At 45.5% G+C, this 25,000-nt stretch overlaps 2 protein-coding genes across 2 annotated transcripts in view; both read left to right on the forward strand.

Moving 5' to 3' along the window:
* The window catches only part of e2f1 (E2F transcription factor 1), a 7,244-nt gene extending 816 nt beyond the window's left edge, over positions 1-6,428 (forward strand). The window contains exons 1-7 of the mRNA XM_068598399.1: positions 1-647; positions 839-938; positions 1,448-1,667; positions 1,811-1,963; positions 2,074-2,188; positions 2,332-2,611; positions 3,269-6,428. The exon at positions 1-647 is cut by the window's left edge and continues 816 nt beyond it. Coding sequence (XP_068454500.1) covers positions 396-647; positions 839-938; positions 1,448-1,667; positions 1,811-1,963; positions 2,074-2,188; positions 2,332-2,611; positions 3,269-3,510 — 1,362 coding nt within the window. The 5' untranslated portion in view covers positions 1-395 and the 3' untranslated portion in view covers positions 3,511-6,428. The remainder of the gene's footprint in view (positions 648-838; positions 939-1,447; positions 1,668-1,810; positions 1,964-2,073; positions 2,189-2,331; positions 2,612-3,268) is intronic.
* Positions 6,429-7,991: 1,563 nt separating this feature from the next.
* On the forward strand, positions 7,992-16,179 carry LOC137800767 (protein-glutamine gamma-glutamyltransferase 2-like). Its single transcript, XM_068598109.1, has 13 exons — positions 7,992-8,022; positions 8,464-8,661; positions 9,538-9,774; positions 10,285-10,403; positions 10,491-10,619; positions 10,722-10,899; positions 11,619-11,754; positions 11,949-12,052; positions 12,195-12,476; positions 12,821-13,075; positions 13,187-13,371; positions 14,655-14,770; positions 16,023-16,179. Exons 1-13 carry the CDS (start codon positions 7,992-7,994, stop codon positions 16,177-16,179), a joined length of 2,127 nt encoding a protein of 708 aa, XP_068454210.1.
* Positions 16,180-25,000: the final 8,821 nt, after the last annotated feature.

Below are 25,000 nucleotides of genomic sequence, written 5' to 3' on the forward strand. Positions count from 1 at the left end.
CAGTCTGTTTATTTGCCAAATTTCCAATTTGGCAGAACATCCTGTATGGCCGTTTCAGCACCAAGCCCCAATGTTTCTTTTTCAACAGTTGGCTTTCAATAGGTCGTCATTCATGTTGAAGGGATATTGTTTTATTATGCATTTCTAGCTAGTTTTTTGGGGGGGATTTTAAATATGCAATAAGATTCACAACAGGGGAAAGAGGAACTTTTAAGAGAAATGTCCAGGCTGCCTGTAAACTCCTGCAAGCAAACTTTCAAGAAGTTTCATTGTTCCTCAAATTCACCGTCTACAGCCGCTCCAAGTGGTTGTTGATACTCAAACTGCGGCGTCTGAGCTTGGCCCTGAAGTCCAGTGGAGGGGTCCCTCCTCGCCTCGCTGCCTGACACACCGCGATGTCAGAGACTCTGATAACGGGGCAGACGTCAGAGGATCTGTTGGCCGACTTCGAGACCTTGCTGAACTCCGGGAGCATCGACCTGAGCGAGAGCCACCAGATCGTGATCATCACCAGCCCTGACGATGAGGCGCTGCACTCGGCCGTCGCCCCCACCAGCACCGGGGAGATCCTGCTGTTCGCCACGCCGCAGGGCCCGGTCGACATGGGGGTCCAGGACAAGAGGCGACCGGCGCTGGGAAGACCTCCGGTGAGGGGAGACACGAGGAGTTGTGCTTAAATACATTGTCGAATTGTTTACCTAAATGTGCTTCTGTACCCACCTGACAAAGCTGTAGAGGTCTGTCCACCTGTTGCTCAAAGACATTCTGCTTTTCGTTCAGCAGACGGGGGCTTTTTATATAATAATTGTATCTGTCTTTTGCATCTGTATCTCTTCAGGTAAAGAGGAAGTTAGACCTGGACAGTGACCATCAGTACGTGAGCACAACACGACCGTCCATAGGCCAAGTGCCACCCTCCACACCTGCTCCTCCCAGAGGTAGGCGCACGCACGCACGCACGCACGCACGCACGCACGCACCTAGATCCACAGATTTTTCAGAGCAGCACGTGAGCACTACATCATCCAATCCATAAAAAACTTTGACCTTTTGCTACAGCCGTCGTCCAAAAAACAACAACTGCTGTCCTTTGATCAGCAAAGACAACAGCCTGCGAACCTGTCTGTTATTGTGTCACACTTTACGACACGCACAACAATCAAAACAGAATATGTGCGTGGCTTGTTTAAAGCCAGGCAGGCAGTCACATGTTTTGTAGTTCTTAATTGACTAAACACACTTGTTGTTGTCATCGTACTTTGGCGACAAACTAGAAAATCATGTCACTTACGTCTTTTCAAAAATGGGACAAATCCCAAGGACTTGGAAAGTATTTACGTGCAATTCAGTACAAAACATATTTTTTTTTATCCTGAACTCTTAAAGTTGTGGTTAAAATACGCCTTTTTTTGTTTTTTAAACCCACGCATGCTCTGTTTACGTCCAGTTCCTCGAACCGCGACGGAGAAGTCCCGCTACGACACTTCCTTGAACCTGACCACCAAGCGCTTCCTGAACCTGCTGTCGCAGTCGGCGGACGGCGTGGTGGATCTGAACTGGGCCTCGCAGGTCTTGGATGTCCAGAAGAGACGCATCTACGACATCACCAATGTCCTGGAGGGAATTGAGCTCATCTCCAAGAAGTCCAAGAACAACATCCAATGGCTGTAAGTGTGAATACAGAACACATAAGACTCAGGCGAACCGGTGTATGAAATGTAAACAGTGGAAGACTATAAGCATGAATACAAGCACATATTAAGGGAATTTCTGTCCGTAAATGTCTTTGATGCGCTATCTTCCCCCGCAGTGGTAATCGGGTTGACGCGGCGTTGGTTTCCCGCCATAAGGAGTTGCAGAGAGAGGTGTGTGACCTCACAGACGCCGATGAGCAGCTGGACGAGCTCATTTCCAAATGCAACCTCCAGCTCCGACTGCTCACGGAGGAACCGCAGAACAAGAAATATCCTCTTTGACCGCGTGACCTGACTGTTTACGTTTCGCCAACGCATCTTTTTTGTGGTGCGCTCTACATGCGGCCGCGTTGTATTCCTTAACCGTTGTGTTCGTCACGTTGGGCTACGTGCGCTGCCAGGACTTGAAGAAGTCCTTTGATTCCCCAGACCAGCTGGTCATGGTGATCAGAGCGCCACCAGAGACGCAGATGCAAGTTTCAGAACCCAGCAAGGTAACGAGGAATTGGACGCTTAACGGCTAAATTTCGAGCACAAAACACACGTAAAACGCAATGTTGTGTTGCATCAAATTCATTGATTATCATTAAAAGTTTAGTAAAACTGATTTTCTTGAATGTTTTGTGTCGTCTCTCAGGGTTACCAGGTGTCGCTGAAGAGCACGCGGGGTCCGATCGACGTCTTCCTCTGTCCAGAGGACAGCTCCGGAGTCTGCAGCCCCGTGTCGGAAAGTAGTCCCTTCAAATCCGACGAAGACCCCTCCCTGGTCCCGCCTCCCACAGAACCCGCAGACCAGTCGCACACCAGAACGTCAGCGGCGGCAGACGTGGCTTCCTCGTCGCCGGCGTCCACATCGTCCACCGTGACGGCGACCTCCCAGCAGGACCCCTCGGCGCTGGTGTTGGGTGAAGACGCAGGTGAGTGGTCCCTTTTCTCAGTAAATGGATGGACATTTATTGAAATTCCATTTTTATTCCACAAAGTTTACATACAATTTACATTTGGGTTCATCCGACCGCAGTCGGGTTCACGTGCAGGCCAAAAAAACCCAACAGTTTTAAACAAGAGTTTGTGGTGAAACATCTGGGGCGACGCATCTCACAATGTGTAGGCGCGTGTTACAGTTAGAAAGTGGAGGCTGCTTAGCCTAGCATGCTAACCCCAGTACCGATTCCTATGCCACAATTATTTTGTGTCCATTAAATATTATTTCTGCTCCTGCGTGCTTGACGTTTTGTTGATTTTTTTTTTTTTTTAAAGTTAATTTTTTTGAACCTACTTTCAGCGACTGGCTGTCATGTGACCTTGGCACAGTTCGTAAGGTCACCAAGCGATTCCAATCGCACACACACTCTTACAAAAAAATGAATGTGTAGCATGTGTTGAAGCCACGAAGCAGGACATTGATCACTGGTGTTATTAACATTGTTCACAATGTTTTTTTGTTGCATCAGCGTTTCCCAGCATGGCATGCGGGCGTTGTTAGTTTGATCAGTTACAGATGCTCTCTTCCGGCTGTGACTGGTCAAATGGTGCAGCACACAATGCTTAATGCTTTTGACTTTCCGCGACAGAATCGCTGCTGGGAGGCGACCCGTTCTCCAGCCTCGCAGACATGCCCAACTTCGACCTCTCGCCGCTCTCGTCCTCGGACTTCCTGACTGCGGATGGCGTTCCCCTCCAGCTGGACGGTTTCATCAACCTGTCCCCCCCCCACAGTCACGACTACCACTTTGGACTGGAGGACCACGAAGGCATCAGCGAACTGTTTGACTGTGACTTTGGCGACCTGTCGCAAGTTTTGGGGGACGGTTAGACGCAGGCGGCGTACGAGGAGTTCCCCTGCGGGTCTCCCTTAAAGAGGGCTGGACATCAATGTTTTATGGGCAAATAATCTTGTCAAAAGTCCAAACTTAATGTTTTTTAATTGTGCGATTGGAGGTCGGGTGGCGGGGGATGATTTGTGCCGGTGATCCTCAAAATACTACCCGAACTTGAAAATGTTGGTCCCCCAAAATTGTTCAGCACATCATTAGCACTGCTCTTTGGCCATTTAAACTCTAGACAAAGACTTTAGCTTAAATATAGCTATTTAAATTATTTATACAAATGTTATTTTGATAATTTGTACGTGCATTTTATTTTTTTGTCCATATAGATGTTTAATCCAGGTGGATTGTGTGTGTGTGTGTGTGTTGGGTATGGACTCGTAGGGCTGGTTTCCTAAACCCAGATTAGCTAACATCTGATTCATCTGGCTGTTTTTTCTTCCCACGTCTCGGTGTGAAAAGAAACATTTACATCTGGCCTGTGCGTGTGTGTCTGAGACCCATTATTATAAGAGGCCATCAAAAGCACAAACGTTTCTCAATTGGAAGATGAGTTTGATGTAAAACACTGGAAACCTGACTGACTGGTTTCTCTGACGGTGACTCAAAGTATGACTGCCCCAACTTCCATCCTCCATGTGTGGAACGGACCTGACTCCTCGACTGGATTAGCAGGAGGCTGGGATGAATAGCTGAAGGTTACCAAACCTCCAAAACCTGCTAACTAATGTTTTCACGAGGCGGTTTCGACCCATTGGAACTACACAAACCAAGGGCAGCTTGACCCTCGTCTTTTTTTGTTTGTTTTGTAAATAGTGACCTAAAGGATTACCATGACTTTTTTTCAATACTCACAATTTTATTGTATTTTCTTCGAAAGGCGCAGTTTCATTCTGTTGACTGGAGGGGGGAAAAAAATCCGGTTTCACCGACTGGAGCTAAGAAACTCCAGCGTGAAAGATCTAGATAGGTTTGGTTGATGTGCAGGTGCTGGCTTACCGCTAGGCGTTAAGCCAGCCAGTCAGAGAGCTAGCTAGGCGTTAAGGCAGTCAGAGAGTAGTCTTCAATCAACGTTTTGGAGTCCAACATGTTTGAGAGTGTAACCGTTTGCCGAGCGTTTCGTTGCATAGGTTGACGATAGGTTTTTGGGGATGTTATTGTTCAGCGTATGCACTTCAGGTCAGTTCAGAGAGTTCATGTTCATGCCTTAAATCAATAGCCTCGAGTGGGGATATGGATATTCCTGCTTCTTGTCCTGTGTTGGACCCAGCAGGCTGCGTCTCCACGCGCCGCCACGAAGACGTTCTCACATCGTGCACTCACGAGGTGGAAAACCTGCTCCGCGTCACGTGTCCTTAGAAACGACAGTCAGACCTTTTCGCTTGTTCTAAATTATGTAAGTTAACATGTTTGTTTATTTGTTTTTTGCTTTCCTGAAGTATTGAGGTTGTGCGTGTGTAATTTTTTTGTTGAATTTCATATTTATTTAAAACTAAAACAAAAAAAAAGGAGGGGGCGCGAGTCGTAGAAAAAAAAGGTACGGGATCTTCCATAAATTTTCTGGCAGGGAGCGACTTTACACCCTTATGATTTATCTGGAGAAGCCAATCATGAACTGCTAAATGTGTCCTTTTAATGGTGAAAATAAGTGTTTTATTTGTAAATTAGCTTCTCATCAGTAGCACTTTTTTATATCGCCATGTTTTTGGTTTTCCTCCTTGGAGAATATATTCGTACCTGTTGTGCATGTGCAACCTTCGCATCGGCTAATGATGCTGAAACATATTCAGGAATGCAGTATACGTGTAAAATTGTAAAAAATTCTTCATACCTTCTTGCTCACGTCGCTTTTTCCGACGACTGATGTCTCTCCATGTTGCAGGCAACATAGCTGATCTGAGGTTGTACATGTGTTGTAGTGTGTGTGTGTGTGTGTGTGTGTGTGTGTGGCCTTTGGGTGCCTCAAACTGTTGTGCGAATGTGGGAAAACCTCGCCTGCTCCCTTTGACCGTCACCGGATCACGTGATTGAGCGCTTCTGAAAAACTATATAAGTGTCAGTCGTCCCTCGTGACCCTCGGCATGCGTCATGTGTTCGGTCTCGCTGCGATTCATGTTCATAATCATCATAGTCATGTTTCAGTTCTCTGCATCACCTTGTCGAGGTTAAACTATAATAGTGAATGAAAACTCAAATCAGGATCTTTGTTTTGTTTTCCGTGGTGAAAGAATGTAATTTTTTTTTTTTTTTTTTTAGGTGTTGGGAACAATAGTTTTTTTGGGTTGAAATCAAATCACTTTCAGTTGAAGAAAAACTACATCTGGGACTTGTGTGACTCAAAGCATGGTAACATTTTAAAAATATTATAAATAACATCCTCACGCAGTGGTTGTTATGTCAATTTAGGGAACGTTGTTCTTCCCTTTTTTGTACGTTCTCGAGTGTCCGGTGACGTTTCCTTTCTGTTGCATCCACACAGTCGTCTGGTTTCTGTTTCACAAGGGACACAAACAGCGGCCTCCAGTGTGAAAGTCGGACGGTTTTTGGGACCCGAGCTCCTCCCTGTACAGATGTTCACACCCTACATACGTCCCGGGTCAGGATCACGGGGTGTACGTACGTACGCGCGTACGTAACGGACTTAAAGTGGAATCGGCTGACGAACGCAGAGTGAAAGTGAGTTGACTTCAACCCGGTTTGAGTCTCTGTTCAAAGTGCTTTTAAGGGAAACCGTAGCTTATCCAGCAATTCAACAATCAGTTTTTGCTTTGGAGTTGGTTTGTTTTTTTTGGCGCCGTAAATAGTGGGTAAAACCCCCCACAGATTTGTACTTGTGAATTATTAATATGCCCGTTTTGTATTTAAAAAAAAAAAAATTGACAAATAAAAAAAAGACCTATTTTGATTGTGCAACTTTGTGTCTTTCCGTCGCACGAAGTGAATCTAACACCCAACAAAAAATAAAATATCCCAATTAATCATTCGTATTATTTTGTCATAACTTCAGAATGTTTGATTGTCATTAAATCCTGTTAGAGCTGCAGACGTTCCCGCAAAAAAGTTTTTTTCCACAGCTCAATGTAACATCTTCACTGATCCTCATTCCTACAGTTACTCTCATCATTACTGTTGTATTAGAGGAAATATTCTACATAATATTTCATAGTTATCATTATTAGAGCACAAAATAAGGGCTCAGATTGAGGCGTTCACGACCACATGAGACAGCAAAAAAATCCATTTTGAGGCTCATAACTTACTCGCTGTCAGTATTAATCATGCACAAGTAAATGCAATCTCACCTGTGCAGCTAGGGGGCGCCCTTCACCATGAGGCGACGCAGAGAGACACAATCAGTCCAGAATGTGTGACAGCAGACGGTTTTCTTTTGGATTCATTTACACTGCAGGAGTTTCTGCTTTTCCTCAGTCACTCTGTATTTTATTTGAGGTCATATTGTAGCATTATTATAATGAGTTACCGGCTTATTCCTAGTAAATTGCAGTCTTTGCACATCCTACTTTAAACACTAGATGTCGATTACATTTAGTGAAAGGATCTCTGCCTCAACCTCTTGGCACATAAACCAACATGTTAGCGTTACTGTCTTCATATTAAACTTCCAGATGTACGTCTCAAAAAGATCATGATGCAAATGTAAGTGGTCGCTTTGGCCTTAAAGAGAAACCAATATACGGTAGTAATGGACTTATTTATAGATTTATTTCACATGTCCTGATATTTAAACTGGACAGTGAATCCTGGACGGATTGCAAACATTTGGTCGAAATTTGAATTTGTCTAATTCTTCGGTATACAATCAAATATCTGGAAAGACGCTGAAGGTCTGAAGCCGTTTATTCACTTTATCGAGCGTCATAAGGGCTGAAATTCCACTTTAAACATCGTACGCTCTCCTTGTTCGTCCTTACTGTGCGTCTGCTGTGTTTATTTCCCTGTCTGGACCTTTTCTCTATCGATTTCCTTCTGTCACCGGCATCTAATGTCTTTTTCAAAATGAACAGCACTCCTGTATTCATGGATAATAATGGCAGCATCAAGACCAGTAAAGCATCCGTTCTACAGCAAGTATTTACTACTGTTGCATTCATCAGGCATGTCATTGTGCCTGGGTTGGCTGTTGGATCCCAAAAGTATTCATACTGTATTCTGTTGACAGTCTTTCAGAGATGTTATAGTGTCTTCACACAGATATCTCAGTTTACTCTGTGCTTCGATTCATTCTTTCACTTGCTGCCGTTAATTCTGTCGGTTTACAAATAACATTATTCAAATATTGCTACTGGGCCAAGGTTTTCCAACTGTGCAAAACTATCCACCACTGTTGAGAAATCTTGTTTCCTTGTCGTGGTACAATGGTGCACGGCCTCAATAAAGATGCTTATCAGCGGGAAGGTGGAGCCTGTCCGTCATACCGTCAGTCGCTGGCAACTCCCGCTGTCAGACGATGGCTTTCACTGAACAGACGCACATCAGAGGTGAGTTCACGCTGCAGGTCACGCTTTCCTCTCAGAGAAACAGTTTTCAGATGGTATTGATGCAATTTATTATGCTCTATAAATGTAAGATTTCTGACTTGGCAAAGCTCACATTGATCACATGCGAGTCTCATTTCAACATTGAGTCAAATAGATATCTGCCTGACAGGATATTCAACTGAATGTTTTGTCGAAACAAGGAGGTGACTTGAGTCTTTGAGGTGGGAAGATATTCACAAAGACAGAAGTGTAAATCATTTGACTGCAGAGCATGGTGTGTGACAGACAGCTTGTGGGGATGGTGTAGCACAGGTATGTGTCAGAGGCACTGCAGCTTTTCAACAATGTACAAGAAAGAGAAACTCCCCTTGTGGAGTCCACTGTCCAGTGTTTTCCCTCTCCCAGATGAATGTGTTTGTAACGCGTCGTCTCTTTCCCCAGCCGCCGCCGCCGCGAGCCGGTGCCGACTGAAGTTCGTCAACTTCGAGGCTCTTGAGAACCAAAACTCCCATGAGACAGCGGGGCTCAGCAAAAAGCACCTGGTGGTGCGGCGAGGGAAACCGTTCACCGTGACGCTGCTGTTTTGCAGCCGGTCCTTCAACCCTCACACGGAGAGCCTGGTCCTGGAGGTGTGGCTAGGTATCAAAGATGGGATCGTGTTAGGGAAACAATTACCAAATGAAAAGCTACATTCATGAGCATTGAAAAGCGAGCTCGCTTGATCCGATACAGTCAGGGGTGTTTCCTGCTGCAGCCTTACTTGATCTGGTTTGACCAGTAGTTCAGCAGGTCTGCTGGCCTCATGTAAGAGCACTTAAGGCAGGTATTACAGGTCCAGTTACTACAGCTAACTGACTGAAGGGCTATCTTGGGGCAAGTGCCCACTCTCTTCTTGGGGAAGTCTCCTAGAGGCCGGGAGGACGAAACTACATTTTGTTTCCTCATTTCATAGGCCTCATCGGCCTAAAAGTGAAATTGCTGCTTCCTCCTGTGATGCTACGGTGCCCCAAAAGACTATTTTCCCCACAGAAGTAACGCAGCAGATAGTATTATTTGTTGCTGCTACGTAAATCAACTTCACAGTACCAACACTTAAGTAGTCCTTATTTAAAAGTCCTAAAAGTAAAATGCACTAATGGCTGAATCCAGAGTTCATTCCCCTCCTCTGTTCTCATGAACGAGGGCTGGGAGGCGGCGGCTTTAAGGAATGCCAGTGTGCTCCCTCTGTTGGCTCATGGATGAGGAAGATTGAAGGTATTTTCATCTGAATTCTATAACTAGATGTCAAATTTGTTTTCACTGGGCTACTTTTAAAGGAACAAACAGGGCTGCTACCTCCAACACTGTATCCAGTTCTCTTTCTGGATCCACGATCAGACCTGACCACGTAAAAAAAAAACGCTGACTGTGTTGACTCCGTGAATTCAACTTTGCATTTTTAAGAGCGAAATAATGTTATTCCTCCATTCCAAAGTGGCACAGTCAAACTTTAAGTGTCTTCTTTTCCCCACACAGGTAATCGGTCAGAGAGGATCCCAGTCCAGTTCTCTGACCGGCACGCCGACACCCACAGCTGGTCGGCCAAAATCTACCCAGGCGGCGCGCGTTCTCAGTCGGTCGCCGTCCACATCTGCTCCCCTGCTAACTCCTCGGTGGCTCTGTATCACCTCCAGCTGCACATAGAGACCAATCGGGGAAGATGGAGCTACGCAGTCGGAGACTTTGTGCTGCTCTGCAACCCGTGGTTGAAAGGTTCGGTCCCGTGTAATAATACCATAGCCTGTATCTAAAAGGCGGGCGTACACGGAAGTGAATGTTATTGGAGCGTGGCGAAGGGACGTAGAGATGCTGTGTACAGCTCTGGTAGCAGTAGCGACCCGTCAATCACAAAGCGGCCACGCTGGAAAGCATACCCATGCTTTGGTATCGTTTTGTTTGACTCTAAATGGATCGTAACTAATTAAATGAACATCATGTTGGATTGAACATGTCCTGAAACTAGAGATTGAGACCATAAACTCCTGTTTACGATGTGTTACTTAGGGAATAAAGTAGAGTCACTTTCTCTCGCAGACTTCTGGACAATCAGACTTGCTTTTTGTAAGCAGAAGACTCGGCCCCGGTGGCCAGTCGCGAGAATGCAACTTTAAGACACTTCAGTTTTGGCTTCACCTTTCAGAACCAGAGGGACGCCGCCTGATTGATACTCCTCTCCGTTTTTACTGTTGCCTTGTAGACGTCACCCCTGCTCTTGCCTTACAGGTGATCCAGTTTACATGCCACTGGAGGCCCAACTACAAGAGTATATCAAGAGCGATCACGGGCTGCTGTACATGGGCACCTATCAGAACATTAGTGCTCGGCCCTGGTTGTTTGGTCAGGTGTGCAACGCTTGGCTCTCACGAATGGATCACGTATATCGTTTATTTGCAGGTAAGCTCACGGCACTTCTGTTCCCACGTGTGTAGTACGAGCCGGGGGTGCTGGAGGCGTGTCTGAAGCTCCTGGAGGTCAGCCCACAGCACCTCAAGGACAAAGACAAAGACTACATCCGCCGGGCAGACCCCGCCTACCTCAGCAGAGTGATATGTGCCATGGTGAGGGACGACAACCGAGCCGGATGCGCGATCAATATGTAGAAAACCGTGTACACGCATGACTGGAACGTGTGATGTGTCTCCTCCCCCCCCTTGTCCAAGGTGAACTGTAATGACGACATGGGTATTTTGGCGGGGAAGTGGCAGGGCAGCTACGAAGATGGGGTCAAACCCACAGACTGGAGCGGCAGCGCCGACATCCTGCAGCGCTGGGCCTCGTCCAACTGCAGCCCTGTGCGCTACGGACAGTGCTGGGTCTTTGCGTCCGTCCTCTGCACAGGTACTTTGACTAGTTGTGTGTTGAGGTATTAATGCAGGACTGGAGGGTGACGCTACCGAGCAGGCGCCTCGCTGGAGACTCTCGTGCAGAAGCCAGATGTACAGTAATGACAGCAATTGCCCTAAAATCTGAGGGTCCTGAGGGTCTTTGTCCAGATGGGACCGCCCACGCTGACAGAACGATGACATGAAAAGAATTCTGACTACAACGTCCTCTGCAAAATAGTTTTTTCTGCTGAGAGACGATCAGATGGGAACACATGTTTCTACAGTTTACATCTACTTTAGACCACGTCCCAGAAATAAAAACCACCAAAGACCACAGTGACCGCTTCTTTCCCTTTGTAACGTCAACCCCGTCCAAAGCAGACCTCGCTTGTTACGCAATATTGGCCTGATTTTGTTTGCTTTGTCTTTTTTGGATACGTAGTGATCTTGCCTGCTTAGTTTACAGCATGTGTAAATGTTAACACATCCTAGAGTTTCCTGATGTTACCTGATGCCTGTTGCTGTGTGTGGATAGACCTTGATATGAGCAGGAAAAAAAGAATAGCAAAGTAAAAACTGGCCAGATACCGTGAGATGTTCTTGTATTTCTGGTAAACCTTTCAGAACATCATCGTCATATTTTTACCTAACAGACGTATCAAAATGTTCTGTCAATCCAGCTGATTTCAACATGCCGGTGAATCCAGATATGATTTTCATTTTCTCTCCCAGTGATGAGAGTGTTGGGGATTCCCTCCAGGGTGGTGACGGTTTTCAACGCCGCCCATGACGCCGATGGCAACGTGACAATTGAAGAATATTACTCGAGCACCGGGAAAAAGCTCAACCAGTCAAAGGACAGCATCTGGTTGGTGTCTCTTGCTCTCAAACCACAAGGACACCCGTTGGTCTTTATCATCCGGATGATTTGACAATTTTCATTTCAAGCCATTTTTCATTTTTTTTATAATGAAAGGAAAGAAAAAATAAATCGTCACCATAGTGCGTTTGCCTGTGATCATGTGTGTTACTCCTCTGTGCATTTGTGTGTGTCCATCGCAGGAACTTCCATGTGTGGGTGGAGTGTTGGATGAGCAGAGCGGACCTGGGCGTGGGGTTCGGCGGCTGGCAGGTGGTGGACCCGACCCCGCAGGAGAAGAGTGCAGGTGGGTGGCGGCCCCCCCGACAGGAAGCCCTCCCGTCACATTCACTTTCTTCTCGACGTGTCCTGTCACAGCCTGGAAGACATCGGGAACGGTTTGTGAATCACTACGTCGCAGTAAACTTGACGCACTTCCTCCTCCGCAGGGGTGTTCTGCTGCGGCCCTTGCCCGGTGGTCGCCGTCCGGCACCGCTACACCCGCGCCCCCTACGACACCACGTTCATCTACGCCTCCGTTGACGCCGACGTCGTCCGGCTCATCCTGCATGAGGGAAAGCTGGTGGGCAGGAAGCTGGACACGGAGGCGGTGGGGAAGCTGATTTACACCAAGAGCGTCCACTCCGACGCGCCAGAGAACCTGACGTGGCTTTATAAGAGCTCGACGAGAAGTAAGCCCGGGAGCAGCGTGGTGCATACCCGTGCAGCCAGTCGGCTTGTAGTGTGTGTTCTCCTCGTATGTGATGAGGTTCTTCGCTCTTTTCTTTTCCCATTTCAGGGAAGCAACCAGCGGTTGTGATGAAGCGCCGGAATCTGGCAGGTGAGTGAGCGGCTGTGATGAAGCGTCTCCAGAAGTGAACAGAAGTTTTTATGCTACAGAGGTGCAAGCTTTGATACTGTTGCTTTTCCCCCCTCTCACTACTACAGTGACGTACTCGTCTTGCCGAATGGGTAAGCTTTCACTCCTCTGGTGCTCAATAAATACAAACTCCTCAATTGTGCAAAAAAAGGATGGAGCTCCTGCCGAGCTACTCAAAATGTATTTGCTAACAAGTCATATCCGCAGGTAGTCCCGCCCCCTCCCCGTCCGCCCCGGGAGAAAAGCCCCCCGGTTTGGAGGTGTCCCTAAGCGTAGATGGGCAGCCATCTTTGGGGGAGAACATCTCCGTGTGCGTGACGGTCACAAACCGGAGGAGCAGCCCGAGGCTCCTGATGGAGCACCTCAACGCTCAGCTGAAGGACTTCGACAGCAACCCACAGCGGAGCTTCTGGAAAGCACAGAAAGAAGTGCGCATACAGCCGGGGGGAGGTGAGGAGACGGGGCCTCCGGCACCACGCTCGGATTACCGTATTTCATGTGTAAATTCCATTTTGGGTGCACCTCCCACACACACCTTCACATCTGGTCCGCTCTCTGCAGTCCTGACGCTGCAGGAGGCCATCCGGCCCTCCGAGTACGAGTCGGTCCTGGCAGGCGACGACATTGTGAACGTGGCGGTGGTGATCAAGGACGTGGAGACCGAAGAAACAGTCCTGGACGCCCAGGAGTTCAGCATAAGCTCGCCGCAGATAACCATCGAGGTACGGCAGCATCCAGGATGCAGCGCCGTCCTCCTGTCTCTGTCTTCTTTATCGCCATCGCTCCGCCTCCTGTCAGCCGCGCTTGATAAGAGGAAGTTATTTAAACGACGGAGCAGCCGCATCAATCACCTCCTTTGGGTTTTTAGTTTGCTTTTCACACTACACCATATCGTGATGTTTGTATTGCATCATATACGATGCACAGAATAAGCAAAATATCAATATTTGTCTGTGTTTAATGAAAATAAGGTGTATAGACAAAATATATGTATGGATTCAAGATGAATTGCATTACATTCATAAAACGTATCATAATGGCTGTGTTTTTTTTTTTTATCCAAACGTATGTCATGTTAATCTCAGAATATTGAATTAATTGTATTATCTAGCACATTTACTCCGTTAATCTCTGAGAATATCTGATCCACGTTTGTTTTTTTCTCAGAAATTGACAACTTTTTAGTTTTTTCTCGGATTTTTACTCCCATGTCTCCGGGATTTTTGAAATACATTTTTACCTACATTGACGCTAATAATTGGCGGCCAAAGATATCCCCTGTTTTGAGCTCAATATATACAAATCTACTTTAGATGGATGAACGGCAGAAATGGTGATGTGTTGCCGAGCTATTATCACATCTGGATCAAGCTCAGCTGAGCTCAATATTATTCATTTGGACTTCCACAGCTAGTAATTGGCAATCAGCATCTCATCAGAGTTTCATACTTCGAGTAAATTTACTGTAATTTTAGCTGAATAACCTCAGACTCACAGAAACAACGTTTTTCCTGCGTGAAACGTGGGAAAACAATTCTAATCATACGTGTCGTGCACTGCCAGCAGAGGAGGACTTGGTCCATCTTGGCCATTGAAGTTGGTGAAGATCTTTGACCTGTCAGTCAGAGCACTGGGCGCCACATTGTGCTGCATTGACGTGGTGCTGGTGTTAGGATAAGAGGCGCGAGCTCACCAGACAAAACTATTCTTATTCTCACTTTGGAGTCCTATTAGCTTGCACAAAGTGCGTGTAGTGTGGTCCAAACTACGTTATCGATGGAAATCAGTTTCTTTGTTTCAGTTAAGTTTTGAAAGAAAGTCTGCTTCTGATGTGTCTTGATGTTGGCGTGCAGCAAATTCCAAACAGGAGAAGCTCTATAGGTAACAGCTCACACATTTAACACCGTCTTGTGTCCCTGACATACGTTTTAACTTGTACGCTGATGACCTCCGCTCAGCGCCATGTGCAGTGTTGTCTGTGGGTCATGTGACCGGGATGAAGCTGTCAGTAACTCTGGCTTCTCCTCAGATTAAGAGGGAGCACACGGCCCAGGTGTCCTTCACCAACACTTTAGCCAAAGCCCTGACGGGAGCCGTGCTGACGGTGGAGGGATCCGGCTTGTTGCCGGGCAAACAGGAAGCCAGGTAGGTCTGTGGGTAAGAGCTGGAGCCTCGAGGAAAACAACGCCTCTCTAGTTGATGCTGTTGCCCGCATGGCTCGTGGGACGAGAACAATACTTCAACACATTGTGGAAGCGTCGCATTCCGGCGCCGGGCGCACACACACCGTTCATTTCCGTCTTAGCTGCCGACGAAAAGATGCTGTTGTGCAATGCGGTCTGGGAATGCCGCCGGGTACGTTTCACACTGCAGAGACGCCGCCGTGCCGGTCGAGCAGTCCTTTTATGCACCTGGTTTTGAAATTCTGAGCTACATTTTTCTTTTATTGGCAAAGCAGCTTGTGCCGGGGTTACACACATTCAGATTATCTATAAAAAAAAGGTTTAAAAACAGCTTAATAACCGAGTAATAAAACCATATAAGAAAGATGACAAAATCCAGATTGTTCACATTCATGTTTTGATCTGTTTTTTATTCATTTGATTTGACCTCAAACTGTGATGAAGATTAAAATGGAAGTATAGATATGAACGACTTTGGGGTTGATACATTTCTAACATAGATTTGGTGTCAAATGTATCACTTAAAATGGATTAAAAACATCACATTACATCACAAACCTGAAGGAACACTGTGAAACAATAAATCTATGCTGCTACATTTTTTTTTTATCTAAAACTTTTCATAATAGTGTCAAAGAAGAATCCCTTCATATTCAAAATCTTATAATAAAACGCATTTTTCATTTTGTGCAACTTTCTTTAATCCATATTTCGCTGTAAATGTGTTCCCTTTGTGGTGTTTATACTTAATCCCCTGTTTCCCTTTAATGGTTTTAACTGGAACTAAACTTTATCGACCATAAAGTTTCAAACTCATCTTTTACTTTCGTCCCCTGGAGTCATGGTGGCTTTTTTTTCTTTTTTGTACTGACACGGGCGACGACGCAACCGTTTCACCTCAGAGAGGACTAATCTCGCTAATTAGAGAAAGTATTCAGCAGAAACATCCCCTAACCGTAAGAGGTCGTACATCACCGCGCTGAATACTGGAACAATAAAGCCGCTTTGGCTTTTACCTTTTTCGTATATTTTTGGGGGCTTGAGAATGAGCAGGACGTTATTTCGGGTCGCCAGACAAAATCTCGGCAAGCCAGAAAGGGATTCGTTGAATAATTGAAACACACACACACACACACACACACACTCTAGGATTGTTTGTGCTATGGAGCATCAATAATCTCGCCTGCTGTCCCGGTACTCTCTCTCTTCCCCAGACTGGTTCACCTGCAGCCAGACAAGACAATCGAGAAGACGGTGACCATTGTGGCGACTTCGGCCGGCACTAAACTGCTCATGGCCACTTTCTCACACGGCAGCAGCCCCGGAGTCGTGTCCAGGAGCTTCTGCAAAGTCTCCGTCAATGCTGCGTGAGGCCATCCTCCCAAAAAAATACAGCTACGAACAAAATCATGAGTCTGACTTGAGTTCAGACGCGAGGTCAAAGACTGTGCCGGCGTCCCGTTGCACATAAGAACATAAAGCCGGATATTCGGTCCCGCCCCTTCCTCTTATACCACCTGATCCTCATCAAATTAATATAATAATTCACAAAAAAATGCATTATTTCGAATATGAATATAAGATCCATGCATATGGCAAAGGTACGTCTTTAGATTATACAGATAATTTATGACATGATTTATAATAAAAACTAAATATATGGCTCCAACAGCACCAATAACAGGGAATTAATGTATTTGCACTGACGAAAGTATGCTTAAAAAACAAAATTCTTTCAATGAAATGAAATTGTACATGTATGTTTTTCTTCAGTAAAACGTGGATTTCCTCCTTTGTGTTGCTGCATTGCTGCAACTCAGTTACTCCACCAGGTGGCAGCATAGGAGTTTCTACTTCCTGTTTGTGTCTGTTTCCTCTGAAAATCACTCTGTCGCTGTTGAAAGGAAGAACATATTTCCTTTTTGTGTACCTGAATGTTTCTGTGTGTGTCACTGCCTGCCTCCCGTGATCGTCTCCTGGAAAGTTTGACTCAATAAAAACATACAAGTTCAATTTGTCTTCTCGGTATCTGTCAGAGACACACGGCGGTGAAAGGGACACCAACGTCTCTTCTTCTGATTTGAAGTCTGTAAAATGAGGATTTCAATGTATCTGTGAGCTCGTCATGTTAGGAGAAATCCCAGCATGCATTTGCAAGTTGAAACACTTGTTCCTCTGAACACACGTGAGGGTAAATCACGGTTGTTTCTTCTTTCGGGGGGGGAATTTTCTGACGAATGACAGTGTAGAAGTATGGTTTTACGTTTAGGGATGATCGTGGTCAATGTTGGCTGTCGGTAAAACAGCGGCCTCCGGTGGTGAAGTGCAATAATGAACTTATCTCAAATGATCCTCAATCAGTTTTTACCAACAAAGTATTTTGTCTTGTGTTCAGTTACCTCAAATTCTGAAGCAGTTCAACTATCCAAAAGTTTGAACCAGCTTGACATTGTTTTTTGAAAGCTTTAATATGATAGATGGATATGTACTTTATTACTTTTTATTATACATTTTGTTATAACATTTTTACGATCACAAGTTTTTCATAACGTAGACTGAGTAGAAAACGGGAATCAAATCAAGTTTGAGACGAACATTTAGGTGACTAGTGAAATGTATAAATCAAATGTAATCATCAGTTGGTTTTACTGAAAATAATTATTCGTCTTACACATGTGTTCAGGCAGCAGGGGAACTTCTTTTTTCAAATAGTGAAGATTCATTTCTAACACAGGAAGGATGCTTCATTTCTAGCAAAACCTTTTCCGCTGAGTCAAACCAGGTGCGACGGCTGAAAAGCCATCGTGTGACACTCCGCCAGAGAAGCTGGCCATCCCGTCAGATAGCCTCTAAAACTATACCGAGTGAGCTCGGACAAGGGCCCTCTCCTGCTCGCCCTGCGCTTTACCCTGGCATCATAATGGGCTTATAAATGGAGCGATATAGACGGTCTCGGCTCAGTATTTGGGCATTTAATCTGGGCTGGCCCTGAGCGGTTCACAGACTCTCTACACAAGGACACTTAGTGTTTCTGTGTGGAAGGAGCCTGTCGGCCGAGGCCCGCTTTGACCTGAAGGATTCTGGGGGGGCTGACGTGCGCTCGCCGTAACAGCTTGTGATCCCACCTCGGTGTCGGGGAGATTGAAGTCGAGGCGTTGGCAGACGGAGACGATAATCAGACTCCACGCTCGCTGATTTTCAGACAAATTAAACGTCAGGGGAAGGCAGCGAGCGGGACCGCTGGGCTGCTTTGAAAAGCTGAGGCTATCATAAATTATTAATGGCTCCCCCGTCACGGCCTCCCTCTCCGTCCTCTCATCCAGTCGCTCTTTCGACCATCCCGCTCTCCATCCCTCCCTCCCTTCCTCCCCTCTTCCTTCTCTACTTTGTCCTTCCTCTGTGGTCTCTTCCTCTGTCATTTCCCATCTTCCTTCTTCTTTCCATGCCTGCTTCCCACCGCACTCCCTCCCTCCTCTGCCTTCTTTTTGACTTCACTGATTTTCATCCCTCCCATCCAGCTGCTCTTCATTACCTCTACCCGCCTTTATCTTGATTACTTTTTTCCTCTTCCGCATATCCCGCCTTCCTTTTGATCGTTTTATTACTCTCCCTCTCTTTCACTCTTCCACTCTTCCTCCTTCTCTTCAAACCTTCTTGATTCCTGTTTTCCTCATCGGTTCTCTCCTCTGCTGTGATTTGCCGTGGTTCCCGTATTCTCGTCTCTCCACAGTTTGTCATTTATTGTGTGAAACCTCTCCTGTCGGTAGCTCAGTTAGCTAGCAAACCTTTTCACTGACTGCGCTGGAGCCCCGAGTCCCGGCGAATAATAATTCAGGATTCATGCCCAATGCGCAAGTTCAGTGCCAACTTGCATTCTCTGTACTGACCAGCAGGGGGCGACTCTTTCAGTAAGCATTGTAAACATGAGTTCATGTCTCAATCTCTAGTTTCAAGTCTTCTTCAATACAGCATGATGTTCATTAGGTAAATGATGGTCCATTTAGAGTCAAAAAGACCAAAAAGCAGAGTATGCTTTAGGACGGGCTTTGTTTGAGTGACAGGTCGCTGCCGTGTACAATGTCTCCACGTCACTCCTCTACATTACAAATATCGTAGCCCTTGTTCATTGGCTGCGGAAAAACAACAAGATTCTTAGCAACAACCGTGAGCCAAGATGGCGACGCACAAAATCGCAGTCCTGATGTCAATGTGGAGCTTCTCCACCATTGAGGAGCCAATGACAGCAACCCATCGTGACTGTGAGTGTTTAGCTCGCGGCGACGGAGCTACAAGCCGATTGGCAGAAGCCAAATTACATACGCGTAACATTTGAACACTGCAAAGTCTTTGGCGATTGGACTCTGTCCTGAAACAGGCAGTGATGCTGAGTCCAGACCCTGGTGGTGGTGAAGAAGGAAGTTGCTGCAATCCGTTGCTGAATGATGAGCAGGACTGAATGCTGGCTGGAGGAGCCCGGGGTGGAGGAGGGTCGCATCTCGCTTTGCGCTGAAATGACGACCGACAGCAGCAAAGTGGAGAACCTACATAAAGGTTTGACGGCAACGATATGACTGGCTTAAAGAAACAGAGCTGCATCTGATTGGTTGATTTAAAGCGGACGCTAACCTCTCCTCCGTCACTAAAATCTGTCTGCAATGCTAGAAATGGATTAAAAATCGACACTTTAGTGTGTTGAGTCGAGCTGAAACCGATCTGGTCGGTAAAACAAACCAACCGGCTTCACCCTGAGCAGGACAGCGGCCCTCGCTTCCGGGTGAGTAATCTGTCAAGTCACCTGGTTGCTGTGGAGAGCCGGTGTAACGTTACACTGCGCACAGCGCCGCTAATCTACTCCTCCCTCCGCCTCGCTGAGAAGCAGAAGCCCGGGATGCACAAGTTTGTGAACTTCCCGCAGCAAGTCGACGAGAGACGGAGCGGTGAGGGGGAGCAGATTGATCGAGAGGCGTTTGATGGATCCCGGCAAGCAGATGGAACAGCTGGGAAACCCTGAAGTGGTCGTCCATCCTCGAACTCATGTGAGCAAACTGAGGCAGGGTTTGTAATGAGCCCATTCGCCAGATTTAGAGCCGGGGCTTCAGCACGTAATGGTTTAAACGACCACCCCGCGCTCAAAAAGATGAATTCCACATTTTACGTGGGGAAAATGGATGGAGTCCAAATGTTGTTTGAAAGCGCTGGCCGCCTCATTACAGCCGGTAAAATATGATCGAAATCAAGTCAAAAGGTTCCGAGCTATCGCATAGGCGAGGTGATCATTTTCCACGGTACTGAAATGCTCTATAACTGCTTGTAACACTGTCTGTCTTGCACGTCCATTCTCTCACACACACATACACACACACACACACACACACACAAGCTTGCACGGTCCACCAGCAGCCCCAGTGAGCTGCGATAATGGCGGCGCCGATAATTATGATAATGAATCTAGCTTCTGTCAGCTGTCTATTGTCACCTGGTAATGAGTTTGTCCCAAAGGTCACTGCTGTAATAGCTCATTAGCTGCGCTGGCTAATGCCGCTCTGTGTTGTAGCCCACGATCCCCTGAGGTGCATCGGTCAAGCCGCAAGGGCCGCTCGACCGGCCTGTCGTTCACCATTAATTGGTGCAGGTTTTCCTCATTGGGGGAGGGGCCGCGTGGCCACGTGAAATTGTGTGTGTGAGTGCTTATTCTGACATTGAACACAGGGTGGAGCTTTAATGTAAAAAGGTGCGTATCGGTCAGATTCATCGGTACAATTGAGAATGAACAATGTGGATTTAATGCTATGCGGACAATTTGAAATGGAATAAATGGAAGAACGGACTGAAAGAGATGCCCGGCCTTTAGCTTGCGTGTGTCTGTGTTCACGTGTGCACGAGCGAGGAAGATCACAGCAAGTAAGACGGACGATAAGGGAACATCTGAGAAAAATAAATAAATATATATAGATAAAAAATGTAATTCTTCTTTCTTTCTTATTATAAAATAGGATGTATAATAAGATATACCTATTCAAATTTGATTTCCCATGCCATCAGGTCAAAACTCATAAACTGACGGTCTGCTTCTTTGCTAGCAGCTTAGCTAGCTAATGCTAACTCCCAAAATTGGGCACATTTAAAAAAAAAAGTGAAAGACCTGATGAGCAGGAACACACACACACACGCACACACAATTTTGTTGCAAAAATGTAATTAATTAATTAAATTAATTCTGGAAAGTGAACAAGTTTGCATTCGTTCAGAGTATAAAGGGTGTAAAATTCTACAATGGTTGCACGAAATACAGGACTTTCACCCAGTAGACCGCTCTTCGTGTCCCAAGTAAAACTAAAAGTAAATGTTGAGTTTAAAGAAGTAGTTTTGTTGCCTAAACCTTACCGCTTGATTCACAACAAGACCCACATGGCGTTGTGTATTTCTGCAAGCGTGACACGACGCTGATCTGAAACCTACTTGTGGTTCAGAAAGGTCAACGATAAAAGTATCCTGAGGTTTGCAGAAACTCGCGACGTCAACATTTCTTCGGGCGACTCGGTTGCAGAAAACAACATTTCAGAAAACTCTAAGCTAACCCGTGATCACTTCCGGACCACATTCATTTTGGCCCTTTTCTTATTTCCGGGGTGTAATTGTGTAAATTCATGAGTGCATTTGTAAAACAATGTGTGTTTGTGTGTTCTAATATGACCGCTACTCACTAACCCAGCCCTGCCTCATTAGCGTGGTGCAAATGGATCTACCCGGTCACTGCATTTTCCCTCAGACAAGGTCTTGCTACTGCTGCCAATAGGGCATCCTAATATAAATGAATTGGCCCCGGCAGGTTCTCACGCAGGGACTTGGCAGCCCAACGATGGCACATTTTCTCTCTAATGCAGGCCTTATTTTTCAGCCAGGGACCCAGATGACAAATTCATCCTCATTTTGGGATTACGGAGGCCTGCCGCTAATTTTGCCACAGAAGATAGACCATTAAGTTTTACACATATTTTATAGACAGAAAACGAGGACTTGGGAAAAAATGTTAACAATGACAATGATAATTCTGTCGGGTGTTATAGTTATAGTTCTGGCCTTTTAAGTGAATCACTGATTTACTGTTGCTGGGTGCTCGCGGGAGAAATACAGTTTGGACCCAAACTTTTCATGTGACAGTAATTCACAATCAGTTTATTCATTAGTACATTAATCATAGTAAATCTGAGGGAGGGTACTGGGTCCACAGCCTTCTTTTTCTTGATCATTTCCAGCCTCCTCCTTGCAGTGCATGCTGGACAGCAGACCACCTTGCACTTGTTGCTTCTGGCAAAGTCTAAACGGACTTGTCCTTGGAGCTTTCAACAGCCAAACTCTTTTTGCATTTACATTTTTTTTTTTTTTACAGCAGAACATTGTTATTGTTGAAGGTAAATAGGCTTAAAGGAACATTGCGTAATATTTAGGTGGGTTTTATTAGCAGCAATGGACACAATATTCATAACTATGTTCTAATCAGTGTATGATTCCCTGAAATTAAGAATTGTAAAGTTTCCGTTACCTTTATATCTCCCTCGGAGTCGGCCATCTTGCATTGGCATGTTTCTACTGCAGCCCGGAAGGACACATTCGCCTTTAACGTTATCTGACAAAGCCGCCCAGAGGACAGAAGACAAGATGTCCGTGTTCTTCATTCTTCATAAACTTCACTCAGAAATGTTATTTATGTAATAAATATGTTACATTTGTTTCCAGTGAGATATGAATTTCTTCATATCGTAACTGTTGCTGATCTATCAACAATATTTAGATGTAATTAAAAAAAAAATGTATAACCCTGTTCTGAATGTATTTGTTTTTTTAAACTGAATCTTACACACTGGGTCATTAAATTAATTAAATAAATAAGTTAGACGGCGCAAAATATATGAGATATGCATTTAAGGGTTATGGGTATTTTGGGGAGATTGTACGTCTAAAATAAGTTTGTTTTTGAATCACTGTTGCCTCAGTTGATGTGTCTACGGTGGGTTTTGCTCACATGAGTCTTGTGGTCATGTCTAAACACAGCAATCATAAAATGCGGTCTTGAATTTATTCACACAATAACAATTATAAAGGAGTAAAACCCACTAGGATTAGGCTAACTGGACACTATTATCTTTCATATTTGGGCAAACAGGACTTTCTTTAGGACCTTCTTTCCTGTGTTTCGTACTTTCACGCCCCATTTCTTTGTGAAAGGAAACTGTAGTTAGAGGAATAAATTCACTCCACAGCAAACACATTAAAGATTTGAAAACAAGTTCGGCAATGGCAAAAATATGTAAAACACAAGTGTTTCTTCCCCTTCAGGCACCCATTTAAAAAAGGCAAAGCTTTTATAAAAAGACTGCAGGTTAAAGGTGTTCTTTCATAATGTCAATCTGTCGCAAAACACCAATGTTTTTTTTCTTCAGAAAATGTGGACTATTATTTATTTCAAAATGGAGCATGATTTGCAAACGGAGCTGTGTGAATGCGAGCGCCGAGCTGTCTCGTGTGCTCAAAAGCATTTGAAGAAAGAAGGAGAGGAAAAAATTGTCCCCATAAAAGATATTGCCCATAAAAGTCAGGGAAATTGGATTGCAGTCAGCCATTTTGCAACCAAGAGTATGTGTCACGGTTTAATGAGTCAGTCAGCCATTTTAGCTTCTGGAGACATGACTTAATCAGTCAATTAGAGCCGCACTTGATTAATATGACTGGACTGGGAGCAACCTCAGCCAAGAGAGAAATGGGCCGGTGAATGAATAATCACCACCGGAGTGCTGGAGCGCTGCTGCGTGAGTTATAGTCATCAAAGATTAAAGGGGAAATAAACTCAGATTTTTGAATAAGGCCCTGACGCTCAGCTCCAGAGTATGATGATCCATGGGCAATTCTTCTGAATGACAGCAGAAGGATAAAAGTTCAAAGACGGTTATTTGCCAATTGAACAATAAGGATACCTCCTGGGGCTGTACGGAATAGAGCAGTACATTTAAGTACTGCCTATAAATCTTAACTTTCTCCTTTACTTTTCAAAAGCAAGTTAGCAGCTCGGCGCTAACTCGGATGCTTGTAAAGACGGCAAATAGACCTCGATGTTTGCTGCCCAGCGCTAAACTCGTTTACTTTAGAGTTAGCAGTGTGTGAGTATCCAGGCCTTTTTTTTTTGGCGGTCTTATTTAAGTAGGGTCCAGAAAAGAAAAAAAACAGGACCAGGACTCGGGGGACTTGGGTTGTTATTGATAAGATGACGTCATGGGTTAGTGGCTATCGCTACTGTACGTGTCCAGAGGCAGAGTAACAGGAAGTGAATCACTTGTCCACAGGCAGAGTAACAGGAAGTGAATCACTTGTCCACAGGCGGAGTAACAGGAAGTGATTGGAGAGGAGGTGTGACTGTTTTCATCCTAGTTTTTCACAGTAAAAGTTGAGTTTAAGTCACGCAATGAACAAATCAATGAATTGAATGAATCAACTTCAAAACCGGCAACCTTTAATGACTTAGGGGGTGTTTCTACCCTTCTCGCCTGGTGTCAAGCATCAGGGCTCGACCGCCAGTTATATTTGGCTGCAAGAAGCACATTTTCCAGAAGGCATATTTGTTGCTAAGCAGGCTTTTTTTCTGACATAATTTGGTCCATGCTGGCTTAAAATAACCATGGGAACTCGTCATGTTGATCAAGTTGGGTTTTTCAAGAAGATATTCTTGAAGCAATCGCACGTGATGGGAACCTGGGAAGAGTTTGCATTATCCGTGTGGGTTAAGCGAGGAAAGAAGTCGTGGTTGGCTCGCAGAGCAGGCGAGTTCACAGATTGCGAGGCCGTTGAGTGATGCGTCACCTTTGTGTTAAAATGTGCCGTACAGTCACATACTACTTCAGACAGGCGAGGCATGAACCCCCTAAAGGCAGAGAGCGAATCACGGTGAGAACAATGTATCCGCTGTGCTAGTCGGTTGGATGTGAACAACTGATGAGCTGATTTCCCGATTGAAGGAGATCGTGAGAGGAGCGAGTGGTGGGATGAGCTGCAGACCGAAGCATTCGAGGGAACAGTGAATGCATACGAGAGTGTGTCTCTCAGCGAAGTCAAACCAAAGCACCACGTCTTCATGAGAGTCCGAGGGTTGTTAACATCTCCTTTAAATCCCCAATAAAGCGCAGAGCGACTTCTGCACACA

The sequence above is a fragment of the Clinocottus analis genome, unplaced genomic scaffold (genome assembly GCF_023055335.1).
Source record: "Clinocottus analis isolate CAN_PGR_092001 unplaced genomic scaffold, fCliAna1.0.p SCAF_4, whole genome shotgun sequence".
NCBI lineage: Eukaryota > Metazoa > Chordata > Actinopteri > Perciformes > Cottidae > Clinocottus > Clinocottus analis.

Excerpts from the sequence above, each read along its gene's own strand:
- LOC137800767 (XM_068598109.1), top strand. The coding sequence starts at position 7,992 with ATGGCTTTCACTGAACAGACGCACATCAGAG. Across the intron at positions 12,477-12,820 it reads GGTGCATACCCGTGCAGCCA|TCATATCCGCAGGTAGTCCC; the intron begins GTCGGCTTGTAG and ends TTTGCTAACAAG. Across the intron at positions 13,076-13,186 it reads GCGCATACAGCCGGGGGGAG|TCCTGACGCTGCAGGAGGCC; the intron begins GTGAGGAGACGG and ends CGCTCTCTGCAG.